General features: G+C 52.3%; 1 protein-coding gene across 2 annotated transcripts in view; it reads right to left on the reverse strand.

Annotated features, from left to right (window-relative positions):
• Window positions 1–12,669, reverse strand: part of NTRK3 (neurotrophic receptor tyrosine kinase 3) — a 344,195-nt gene that overhangs the window by 56,356 nt on the left and 275,170 nt on the right. For both annotated transcript variants that reach the window (XM_066239552.1, XM_066239555.1), the window contains exon 14: window positions 2,868–2,998. In XM_066239552.1, coding sequence (XP_066095649.1) covers window positions 2,868–2,998 — 131 coding nt within the window. The remainder of the gene's footprint in view (window positions 1–2,867; window positions 2,999–12,669) is intronic.

Consider the following 12,669-nt stretch of genomic DNA (forward strand, 5'->3'; position numbering starts at 1 on the left):
ATAGGCCTAGAAGTGGGAGCCCTGGGTCACATAATTCTAATGTTCTAGAATACCAAACCATTTTTCAAAAACAATTCTACCACTTCACATTCTCACCAGCAGAGTATGAGAGCTGTGGTTGCTCTGTATCCTTGTTAGCACTTGGGACTGTCATCACTATTTAGCCATTCTGCTTGGTGTTCAGTGGTTTTGTATTATATATAGATCAATTAGCATTTTTCTGATGATTCATCAGGTTGGGAACCTTTCTCATATTCTTATCAGCTGTTTGGCTATCTGGGAGACTCTTGAGATCTTTTAAGCAACCATACTGCTTGTCAAATGACTGTTTAAAAGTAAAAGCATCACCTATTTACAAAGCTCATGAATCACATGACCTTAATGTCACTCTCACATGACACATCTGCAGTTCCACTCTGCCTTGACATGCTCTCCATTTCTTTCTTGGGTATTCTCTTGTTTCCCCGACAGAATGCAAGCATCTTCAGAACAGCTGCCACCATTTCTGCTGTTTCCATCATGGAAACTATGGGGCTAAAAAGCTCTTGCCCATTAGGCCCTGGCCAGTTGGCTCAGTGGTAGAGCGTCGGCCTGGCGTGCAGGAGTCCCGGGTTTGAGTCCCGGCCAGGGCACACAGGAGAAGCGCCCATTTGCTTCTCCACCCCTCCCCCTCTCCTTCCTCTCTGTCTCTCTCTTCCCCTCCTGCAGCGAGGCTCCATTGGAGCAAAGATGGCCCGAGATGGCCCAGGCGCGCTGGGGATGGCTCTGTGGCCTCTGGCTCAAGCGCTAGAGTGGCTCTGGATGCAACAGAGCGACGCCCCAGAGCAGCAAAGCATCGCCCCCTGGTGGGCATGCCGGGTGGATCCCGGTCAGGCACATGCAGGAGTCTGTCTGACTGCCTCCCCGTAAAGGGGATGAAGAGACAGGAACCACTGTCTTGGCTGTTCTCTGGGGGGGGGGGGGCAGGGGAGTGAGTATCTTTTCCAGGGGCTGCTGGCTGGGCGGGTCCACCGGACAGCAAAGGGTGTGAAATCCCAGCACTCACCTCCTCAAGGTTCCCAGACCCAAGGACAGAAAGGAACCTTTTTAAAAGGATGAAAACAGAAACACATTTTCTGTGTCACCCAATTTGGATACTGCTCCTTAATACCGGGCTGCTCGGTGGGAAACATTTCCCAGGGTTTTAGGACGTCATTTCATTTCCTGCTCAAAGCACAAAAATGTCCAGTTCAGCCACCACTTCCCAGGCAGATGCTGGAACGCCCAGTGGATTAGTGTCATCCTATAAATTAGGATTCGGGGCATGCAGTTTCTAAGTTTAGGGACACAGTGAGAAACTTTCCCACATCCCTGGTGCAAGCCGTATAAAGACAGCCTCTCTTATCTGACGTCTATGGGGTAGGTTCATTCTCAAGATGTCCAGCGACAATCATCGTTAACCTTTCACAGGACAATGCTCTAGCACCTTATTTATTTCTAGAGCAGAAGCTGGCAGACACTGCCTATTTGTATTTTTAAAGAAAAGTTATTGAAAATCAGCCATCGCCATCGGTTTACATAGGCTGCTTTCCCCCTGCAGGGGCAGAGTGAGTTGCTGTGACAGAGTGTATGGCCCCAGAGTGGGGCCTAAGAGATTTACTACCTGGCCTTTTAGAGAGAAAGTTTGGCAACCTCGATTCTCGGTAGTCAATGCAAGCATGGCATTCATGTGTCATGTCTAAGTGCTTCCAATAATAGCAACATCAAGAATGATAACAATAAAAACACATAGCAACTATTCTTCACTGAGCATGTACTATGTCCCAAGCAGTATATGTCATTTGATCACCAAAATTTTAAAGAGAAGCTATTTTCTATCAGACAGATAAGAAAACTAAGGCCCAAAGAGGTTCAATGTCTTGCAAAAGGTCACACAGCTCAATGGGTGGAGTCATGCCCGCTGCAGACGGACTTTCTGCAGACACAGGACCATGCATACAGACCCAGAAGACACAGAAGCACGAAGTTGTCATCGTGATGGTGGTTTGGTCAGATCCCTCAGGACTCAGGAAGGGACCCTTTGGAGGTCTAAGTGAGATCGTCATGGGGAGCATGTCTCCTGCCCCTGGCCCAGAATATGGTGCTCTCTGCATGCACGGAGGCCAATCCACGTTCCAGAGCAGGGCTCCCGAGACCCATGGGTGCCTTTGGGTGTTGCTTGACTCTTATTTGTGCCAATTGTGCTCAATGATTTGTTCAACACTGATTTACAGGTGAAGCTGGTCACTGCTGGAGGAAGTGTGCTCCAAGCAGTTCAACTCCAGCCACAGACCTGCACAACTGGCTCAGCAGCACAAAGGCACTGTGGTCAGTGGACCCATCCAGCAGTCACCCTACAGCAGGCTACCCTCTGGGGTCTGAACCTGGATCCCACAGGGGTGTTTAAGAGTTTCTTCCACCCCCACTCACCCTGCTCCCTGTGCTCAGTACCTGACACCCCTCCCCATCTCTGCCTGTTCCCAGCGATGTCTGCTGCTCACCCTTCACCCAACTCTCCTCTTGAGAAATGGTCAGGTGACTTACCAAGGTCACTGAGGAGGGAGGAGGGCCAGCTGGGGACAGGAGTGAGCCCAGGGCCTCAGAACAACGCAGGGCCTTTCACAGCACACCAGGCACAGCCCCCTGTGCCGTGTGGCAGCATGCAACCTTTGGAGCCAAAGGATGTCAGTTTGGGGCCCAAACATTTCATTGCCCTTGGAGCAAGGGCCCGACTGCATCCAATAAAGACCGTTTACCCCTCCCGCCAGATGGAAGGAGGCTCCCCTTCTGGCTCTCCAGCCCCGGCCACCCCTCTGCCTTCCTGGAGCCCACAGGCCTCTGGAACTTACCTTCACGGCCACCAGCATCTTGTCCTTGGTCGGACTCAGGTTGTAGCACTCGGCCAGGAAGACCTTCCCAAAGGCTCCCTCACCCAGTTCTCGCTTCAGCACGATGTCCCGCCTCTTAATGTGCTGCACGTCTGTGGGGGGGGATAGTAGGGGGAGCAGTCAAGTCAGTTGTCTTCATCAGGGACCCCGCAGACAGGAGGGCACAAGGGTCTGTCTGTCTGGAGCAGGGAGTTCTGCTTCGGAGTCCACAGCGGGAGGGACAGACGCTAGCACCCCAACGTGGGCATGAAAACGGCCTTCTCTCTGCAGTCTGAAAGTCCAACCCAGACTCAAATCTCAGCTCTGCCCCTGCCGAACCCATCACCTCTCTGGACTGCAGCTTGAGAGCAGACCACACAAGCTCACACACAGGACTCCAGTGTAACTGGCTCTGGTTGCTGGAGAGAACACGGTGGTCCCGACAGTTACCAAGCACAGGACACCGGGGTCCAGGCAGGCTCACGCTCAGGGGGCCTGGCTGCGTTTCTAACAAACTCCCAGGCCATGCCCACGTGCTCTGGGTCTACAGACTGTCCTCTGAATAGCAAGGTCTCCAGGGTATTCATGAATCGGGTTTGAATTCTGACTCCACACCTTTGCTAGCTTTTTGACCTTGGGATGGGTATGTCACCCCAGAGCCTCGATTTCCTCACCTGTAAAATGAGATTAACACCAATACCTGATGTGCTGAATTATTGTGGAGATTAGGTGAAATAATCCAGAGGCAGAGCTTGGCCCAGGGCGTGGGAAAAAGTACAGACAGACACGCGCGCGCGCGCACACACACACACACAGACGTGCACTGGCTCTTGTTATAATGGCTGTACCAATCCTACCACCAGGTCTGGGTTGTGATAAAGACTACTAAGTGGTAGCTAAAATGATTTGGGGAAGGCTTTCCCGAACAAAGCCTTCTCCTCGGAGAGAAACACCAAGGAGATGATCAAAGCCAAGCCAGAAGGAGCCCGCCCCAGATCCCGGGTCTGTGCAGGGAAGGCTAGACCCTGCCTCTGCTAATTTAGCAACCTAATTAAAGTCTGTCTGCCCGGAGGACGCAAAGAGGTGACCTCAGCCCTCCCACCTGTTTGGAAAGAATGCTGGGAAGGGATTGTTTAAGAAGTGGGCTGGTGAGGAAAGCAGTGAGCCAGAGATCACTCACTGACCTTTCCATTAATTGTTCGACAGGCAGGAGCCCATTAAATATCGGTATTAACATAGGAAGAGCACTGCAGAGCCAGGGAAGAGGACTATCTCAAATGACCTTGCCAGAAATGACAGCTGAGGACAGAGGACAGCTGAAGACAGGCAGCTTGTCCCCGTGTCAAAGAGACCTATGACAGGGACAGAGGGGTGTGGTTCAAGGCTTTGGCTATTATTTCGGTTGGCTTGGGGATTCCTTTCAGAATAGACTCCACAACATTTTTCTTTTCTACCCAAGTACTTTGGGCCCCCAGGGAGTGCCAGTGAGGAACCGTGGGAGGAAGTATTTGGAGACAGACCTGCAGGCTCACAGCTGCAGTGCTGCTCCTCGCCGGCCACGGAGCCCCCAGAAGGCTGCCACACACACATGGCTCTGCCCCGTCTTTGCAACCAGGGAATTAAAAAGCAGTTCCCTCCTCTCACTCTTGCCTGCTCTTTCCCAGCCTCTGAGCACTGGCATTTGTTGGCCTGGAAGAGGGAGGCTAGATTCTTCCCACTGAGAGAAAACGGAAGGTCAGGACCTCTCCAGGGAGGCTATCAACTCATCGCGGCATCTTCATTCCCAGGTGACTGCTGATGACACACAGGTTCCTGCAAGCTGAGTGTCCTGGCACTGCCCCTAAGTCAAGATGGGGCTGGTGATGGCAGCTTTGCGAGGCCAAACCCACAAATCTGATCATGCAGGGACGGGTAAGGAATGAGAAGCCAGGGAACCTGGTTCAACACCTGGATCCAACATGCACTCTGGGCTTTGAGCACCTTACAAACATCTTGGGTCTTAGTTTCCACATCTGTAAAATGGGTGCAGGGGATAATCCATACCTGCTTACCTGCTAGATCAGCCAGTGTAGCTTAACCCTTCAAGCCCTCTGAGATGTCAGGGTGTGTAGGTGTTTTCATGATTGTTGATATTTTACAAGAAGGGGAAGCAAGGGCCAAGGCCACGCTGGTGGCTGAGTGGGACCAGACTCCAGAGCATCGGGACATGCCTGAGTAGCCAGACCCCACCCTAACCCAGCCTCTTTGAGCGTTGTAACAGAAAGTGGCACTCAAGCTTCAGCTGTGTCCGAATCGTCGAGAGCCTTGTTGAAACAGACTGCTCGGCCCTTGCCCAGGGATTCTCATTCATAGGCCCAGGGGCCTGAGAATTGTCCTTTCTGATAAGTTCGAGGTGATGTACTGTAGGTACTGACGGTTCAGGAACCCGACTCTGAGAACCACTGACACAGGACAGCACTGAGGGGTCAGGAGTGAGCCAGCTGGTGACAGATGTGCACCTTTACAGCTTGGCCTCAGCAAGCCCCGTGTCCACAACCACCTTAGACCAGGAGGAGGCTGCAGTCCTGGACTGACCTGCAGGCGACCCCCACCCGCCACCAGCAGCGTGGCCTGGGCTGAGTCAAACCCTCTCAGAGGCTCCACTACTCAGCCCCAGAATGGAGACCAGGCCTCTTACTTCCTTACGTTCTGAACAGGTCTCCACAAAGGCAAAGCAATGGTATAAATGTCCCCGGGTCCTAAGTCCAACTCCAGGCTGGGCGATCTCATGAGTCCCCCACCCAGCTTCTCACTCTCAACCACACTGGACACAGAATGAGAACAGGGGCGGGGGCCAGCTGTCAAGTGGAAAGCTCTGTTTTTCAGCTGCTGGACCTGGGTCAGGTCTCAGAATCCTCTACCTGCTCTCCCTCCCTCGGCAACAAGAGTTGCAGCCCCTGAGAAATGCACAGGAGCCAAGGGTGATCAGCGTACAGGGGCCACTTCTCCCACACCCCAGAAGCTGAGAGCCTCGTGGCAGCTGTGAACCGCAGACCGCAGGAGGGGAAGAATGTGACTGGGGCAGGCGACCATGTGATGAGAAAGCTGACTGCTCTCTGCCCGCATGAAGCGGAAGCCTCCTGCGGACCCAAGTGTCTGCCCCAAATCTTCAAATGGGTTTTTCAGAGACATGGAAACACCCAGCAGCTCAGAATAAAATAGGCTGGGCTCCGTCTAGCTGTCTGCAGAGAGAAGTGTGTGGCGAGCAATACCTGAGCCTGGTCCACACACGGGGTGGTGAGATGGGAGAAAGGGCAGCAGAAGGAACAGAAAATGAAAACAGACTCCATTCCATCACAAGTCGGCCCAGGAGAGAACTTCCTCCCAGCACGAGAATAGGAAGCTCCGTGAGGTAAGCAGGGGCTGTGTGCTGGATATGGGCCAAATACACAAGGCAAATCACTTCCATGTGGACAAACTCACATACCAAGACTCTAGAGCCCAGACTGCCCCCCGAACAGCGGCTTTCCCTGAGCCTACATAGGAAGAAGTTGGGTAAAGAAAGCTATTTTGTGTGCAATCCTGCTATTTGCTCCATTTTCAATTCTCATGACAAGTATGTGTTATTGTACCCCTTTTACAGATGGATAAATGGAGACAGGGATAAGTTTCCCAAGTTCCCAGAGCTAAAACATGGCTAAGGAAGGACTCTCTCTTCCTTTTATGGCTGAGCCTTTTCTTTCCATCACACGAGGCTGCCTGTCCTGTGTCTTCCCTTCTCTGTGGCCACCAAGATGACGTGGTCCACAGAAGCTCAACCCTCCATCTTCCCCCTCTTCTTCTCCTGCCCACCCTGGGACTTCAGTACAGCTTCTCCCCAAGGGAAAGGGTGAGAGCCCCCTCCTGGAGGCCCTGGGGAGAAGGGAGTGGGTGAGGGAAGGGTGTGGGAGGAAAGGCCCCGGGGAAAGGCTGGAGTGAGACAGTTCTGTTCTATTTCTGATGTCCCAGGGTCTGTTTGGGCCTCTTTTCGTGCTTATTTTTAGCTCACACAGTGCTGCTCAGAGCTGCCTCTGGTGAAGCCATCTGATCCACACGCCAGAAAGTGATGGATTTTCCTAGGAAGAGAGGGCATCAGTCTCCTTTTACTGCCTGGCTGGCCGGCCCAGCAGAGTCTGGGTCACAGAGCTCAGACGCCAGGACACGGGAGGGGAGGAAGAAAGAGGGGACTACACAGCCCCCAGCGTGGGAAGACCTCCCAACCTCCAGTGATGAGGGGCTGCTGGAGAAAGAAAGGAGCCGGCCAACAGTGCGGAGGCATCTTTGGGAGATGAAAAGGGTTCCTGGCACTTTCTGGTCTGGCTTGTCTCTAAATCCTTTTTCTTAAGAGCCACTAAGTGGGTCCCACTGGGGGAAGCCATGGTAGAGCTTCTCGTCACCATCGGACCTTCTTGTTGTTCATTAGACGTTAAAACACAGAGAATTCCTTCTTTTAATTCCTGTCCTACAAACTGTCCTCTGTCCCAAGATGATTATTCTGTATGTGTGGGATCCACTTCTGGGAGGTCCCCCAGGCATGTAGCAAGCTTGACCTTGCGCAAGATCACTAACCAAGGATGTCACCCGCCACCTCGGTATGGACTCCAGATCCCTGAGAGGTCAGCGGGCAGGCTGTGGTCATCCCCTCATCCTGCCTCTGTTCACCTGAGAGAAAGAGGTATTTTCCTACAGCACTTTCCAGGCTGACCCACTGGACAGGCATGGTCAGGGACACAGGTGACCACTGTCAGTCTCACTTCTATTTCTTGGAAAACGGGAGTGTGACAGGAGTAAATTACACAGCCTTGCTGACCAGGGATGAAGAGGGGGCACAAACCCACAGAAAACAGTATTACTGAAAGAGGGGGACTTGGGAAAAGAGAAAAAGAGACAGGTCTGTATGAGAATCCTGAACCTGAGCCTTATCCTCGGTCAGACTCCAGCTCCGCGTCGGTAGAATGGGAACGTGCCACTTGGCAGAGCTGTTAAGAGGATGAATCCAAAATGTTTATATATAGAGATAATAGGAAATACCTGAAACATAATAGACATTTAACAAAAGTAGGTTTCCTTCCTTACTGCAGTATTTTCACTTTAACTAAGAGATGAATACACCTGTGAAGAAAACAGTGGCTTAGAAAGGAATTTGGATAAGGATAGTGACATTCCCTGGAAATAAAGTAACCTGTGGTTGCTCAGAGGGGGGCCAGCACTGACTCGGGTCACACGCAGCCCGTCCAAGCCTATGACCGTGGTGTCTGCCTCCTCCTCCTTGGGAGTTCAAAACAGGCTGTGAGAGGACATTGGTCAGACAATGGAATAAAGCCATCAGAGCCAGAGACAACCACCCACCTGCTAAAGATTGCTATTGATCAGTAGAGAAAAACCAGGTTTCCCAGGTCGGTGATTATAAATAATGGTGAACTGCCTCTGCTGTGTCAAGGGGCAGTCAGTCCCCAAAAGCCACGTGCTTCCTCAGTCAGACCCAGAATGCCTTTGCAGACGCTCACTGGCTACCTGATGATGTCCGAAGAGGCCACGCATGCAGCAGCCCTGAGATGGTCCTTCCCTGACAGCTGTTGCCTGAAGGACCCAGACGCAGGCCCGCCCAGCACCCCTAAGGGCTAGCCGCTTGCTGTCGCACCTGATCCTGATGGGCTCTCCTAACCACACCGCCTTCCCCTCTGCCCTGACCCCCTGTAACACCCAACCCATAAACGGGTCCCAGCCTCATTGCTGGGACCTCACAGGTATTCCCCCACCACCTACCTCCATCGTCCACTGTGCTTATCTACTTCCTCTTATCGTTATCATAACCCTGGGGCCCTTATTAATAATAAAAGTAACTGCCATTGAGCCAGCACTTTCCGAGCCAGACACGATGCTAAGCTCTCAGCATGCATTGCCTCGTTCATCTTCTCAACTCTCTGTAACACAATGTGTCCCTGCCCCGAGTGCTACAGACCAGGAAGCTGGAGTTCAAGGTGACAGAGTAATCTGCCCAAGGTCACCCAGATGTTCAAGTTGGCCTGCCAGACTGTAAAGTCCAGCATAAGCGGACCATGTCACCCTGCCATCCTTCATGGCAGCCCCCTGGCCAGCGCCCGGAGAGAGGCGCTGCTTTCTGAACTGGCAGCAGGACTTGGTGGAAACCAACCACATCTACAAGGACTGAGAGAAAGTCGTTTCCACCGGGACTTCCTGCCACCCTTGGTCATCACCACCTGAGCTCATCAAGGCAGAGAGGACGCCTTCTGGAGCTGAATATGGTAACAAAAGGTAAAGGTTCAAGACCCTGACACCCGCAGAAGAACAGGGGGTCTGGACAGCCTCAGGGCCCTCGCGCACAAGGTGAGTTCCAGAGGACGACTGTGCGGATCAACAAGGAGGGGGATTCTTGGCAGAGAAGAGGGGACAAGGGAACAGGGAGAGGAAGGAGGGTCTCTGAGAAGTGTGTGTTTTCTTTACACTAGCCAGACCTGAGGGTCTCAGGCTGCCAAAAAGACTTAGAAGAAAACATTAATCCAATACCACACATGCAATTACACATGAAGTGGAATGTCTTTAAATGGGAAAGAATAACATTCTCAGCGCTCCCACTGTGGGTGTTTGAAGTGGCAGGAGGGAGACCGAGGGCGGCCTGGAGTCTTTGAGGGGGAAGGAGACCGCAGAGAGGGCAGGGCCCCGCCTCTGCTGGGGGTGGGAGTTTCTCCTGCCCTCACACCTTCTCGCGACCCCGCTGGCTGCTGAGACTTCTCAGCAAGTGGCAAGTGGAACTAATTTCCCCTCAGTGTTGTGGTGTTGCATGAGAGCATGAGCAGGTAAGTGTGCCCCCTGGACAGCCCCGGACCCTTTGTAGAGGTCAGCAGTCAACCCAGCCACTTCACCCGGACCTAGAGCATGGCTAAACTGTCCCAGGAATGGCGCACGGAAAGCAATCCCTGGATAATTTATAGGCTACAAAGACAAGAGGGCGTCCTGGGTTCCTGTCAAGGGTTTTCTAAGGGAAGACATTTCAACAGCTGGAGAGCCAACAGGACAACTCTGCAGAGCTTGGAGGTCTAGAATCTGAAATTTTTTCCCGGTTAATAAAAGGGAGTGACAATGATGTGGACAAGGAGCCTCGGTTGAAGAAACACCAGCGCTGTTAGCCACTGTCACTGTCCTGGGGTGAGGCGGACTCAGGATCATCCTGATAGATCAACGTTGCGGGTTCGATCATCGGTCAGGGCACATACAGGAATCCACCAACAAATGCATCAATAAATGGAACAGAAGATAGTTTTTCTCTCTGTGTCTCTCTTCCCTCTTTCCTCTCTCTCTAAAACTCAATCAATAAATAAGAAATGTAAAAACGAGGGAAGAAGCAGGAAGCAGAAGGAGTAGTGAAGGGAAGGGAAACGGGAAGATGAGAGTGAGAATGGGAGATCCAGGATGCTCTGAAGAGAAGACTTATTTATGTCCTGGGTCTAAGACTGGTCCCCAAATCAGGATCACATTGAAGCAGGACAGCTGAGACCCATGTGCTGCCCCTCCGTCTCTAGCACTCGGGCTCCTAAATGAAGTGCCTCTGCAGTCTGTGTCTGACCAAGCTCAGCCCACATGAGGTCTCCGCTCTGGGGGCTGTGTGCACCCTCGGGCTAGAGGTAGTGGTCAAGAATGGGGACACCATGTTCGCATCATGGTGAATAAATAAATAAAGCACCCTGCTGTGTCGGGAAGCAGTGGAGAAAGAGGATCAGCAGAGGACTGTCTGTTCTGGGGTGATTTCCAACTCACGTTTCCTGAGAGGAGTTCAGAGAAAGGGGCTAAAACATCCAGGCGCCTCCCGCCCCAGGTGCTGCGTCTCGGCACTCCACCCGTGAGCTCACATGAGCTCAGGCATGCACCGACACTGAGCCCTGGGCACCGCGTAACCACGCCCTCCATCTCCGTGTCACAGGGGTTCTTCCCATGGTGAGACGCCCCTCTGGCTCTCATTAAGCGTTGACTGCCTGAGCCAAGAGTAAAAAGCAAAAGGCTCCCCGAGGAGAGCATCTGGAATTGAGAAGTTAGGTGCTGAAAGACGAAGCTCAGGCTCCGACTGGGAATCTGTCCCTCCAACCATTTGCCCAGCTCCACTTCCTCCGCCTCTTCTGGCCTGGATGTTTCCTTTCCAACATGATGGTGACAAACTCTCGTTCAAAATGCCCATACAAGGGGCTCCTTCTGCATCTCAGCCTCCCCAGGGGCCCTTCCCCTCCCGCAGCTGCCCGGGGACGCTGCCTCGGCCGCTCATCCCTGGCGTCTGTCGCTGTCCCCCAAGTCTGTCGGGTGACATCATGGTTTCTCAACAGCAAACACTGAGCTTAATATGTTCAAGGTTGTTCCTTCCAGCTCCGGAGCTCGGGGCCAAGATATAGACTGCAGGGCACCGAAGATCCAGCAACCTCACACAGGAGTCATGATGTCAGAAAGCAGAAATGCGTGTGAGAACCACAGGGTGAACCAGGGGAGGGCTGGCCACGGGACCATTATCACCCACTGGCCTTGACCCCAACCAGCTATCGTGACTCCAAAAGAAAACGGAGCCCCTCAGGCAGGAGGAGGAGGATGAACGGGCCTTAGAGACCTGTATAGTCAGAGGTAACAATATATCCAAATGTACAAAAGCAAATACAAAAAGAAGAAAGGGCAAGAAGGAGGGCTTCTTGTAAGTCAACACCAGTCTTCAGACAAGGGTCGTAAAGAAAAGCATGGCTTCGGAGCGGGACGGGATGGGGTGCAACTTCCCAATCACTATATCTTAGGCGGCAGCATTTGACAATTCACTAAAGCAGTCTCACGCCTGGTGTCCTCATGGGTGAAATTAGAAAATGTCCATCCCATTGAATTGCCGTGAGGATTCAAAGAAATTACATGTGTACAGAGACGCATCTGAAGTATGTTGAGCAACCAAACAGCTGTAAACATTCACAGAAGAATGCGCCAGTTCCCTCCGCCCACCTGCCCATCACTCCCACCGGTGATCCTCCCTGCCAGCATCATCTCTCTGAGCTTCAGTTTCCTCACCTGCAAAATAGAGACTTAAAAATGCGCCTATTTCCTGGAGTTATGGTATCTTTCAATGGGAAAGTGCTGAGAATAGTGCAGGGCACACAGTAGGTGCTCAATAAACATCAGCTACAGTAGCAATGCCTTCGGGGTCCTTGTTAGTCCTAGTTCCTAGTCTCTGCTCTTCGTTCTGATATTTGAGAGCTCTGGTGGCTTGGCGCAAACGTCCAGGCTTCTTCCTCATAGATTCCTAACATAAATGCATCAGATAGGGATAGCAGATGGACAGGCTGGTCACTCACTGTCCTCTGAGCAGCCGCAGGAGTCCACCCCACCATTCCTCCAGCTGGGGTCCCTTCCCACTTCCACTAGGAGGAATCAACCCATGTGCCGAGACCAGCTCTAACCCCACATTCTCCAAACCTTCTTTCTCTCTCCTCAGAATGTCTGTTGCTAATGCAAACACAGGTGTCCTGAGACCACCTCTGCTTACCTTGCTGTTCCCCTATGTAAACTCAAATTCACCCCAGAGAAACACACAGAAAACAAGCTCAAACATCCTCACGACCTCAGTGGAGCACATGGCATTAGGGAAGGCAGCATTAGATATTTACATGACATACACTGGGCCCATGGAGGCACGGGATTCAGGGTGATTTGGACACAGGCCCAGCCCTCAGGTCTCCTATAATCACCAGCTACAGAAGGCTGCTGCTGTCTTGTGGCCTGAAGGAGG

This window comes from Saccopteryx bilineata, chromosome 7 (assembly GCF_036850765.1).
Source record: "Saccopteryx bilineata isolate mSacBil1 chromosome 7, mSacBil1_pri_phased_curated, whole genome shotgun sequence".
Classification (NCBI taxonomy): Eukaryota; Metazoa; Chordata; class Mammalia; order Chiroptera; family Emballonuridae; genus Saccopteryx; species Saccopteryx bilineata.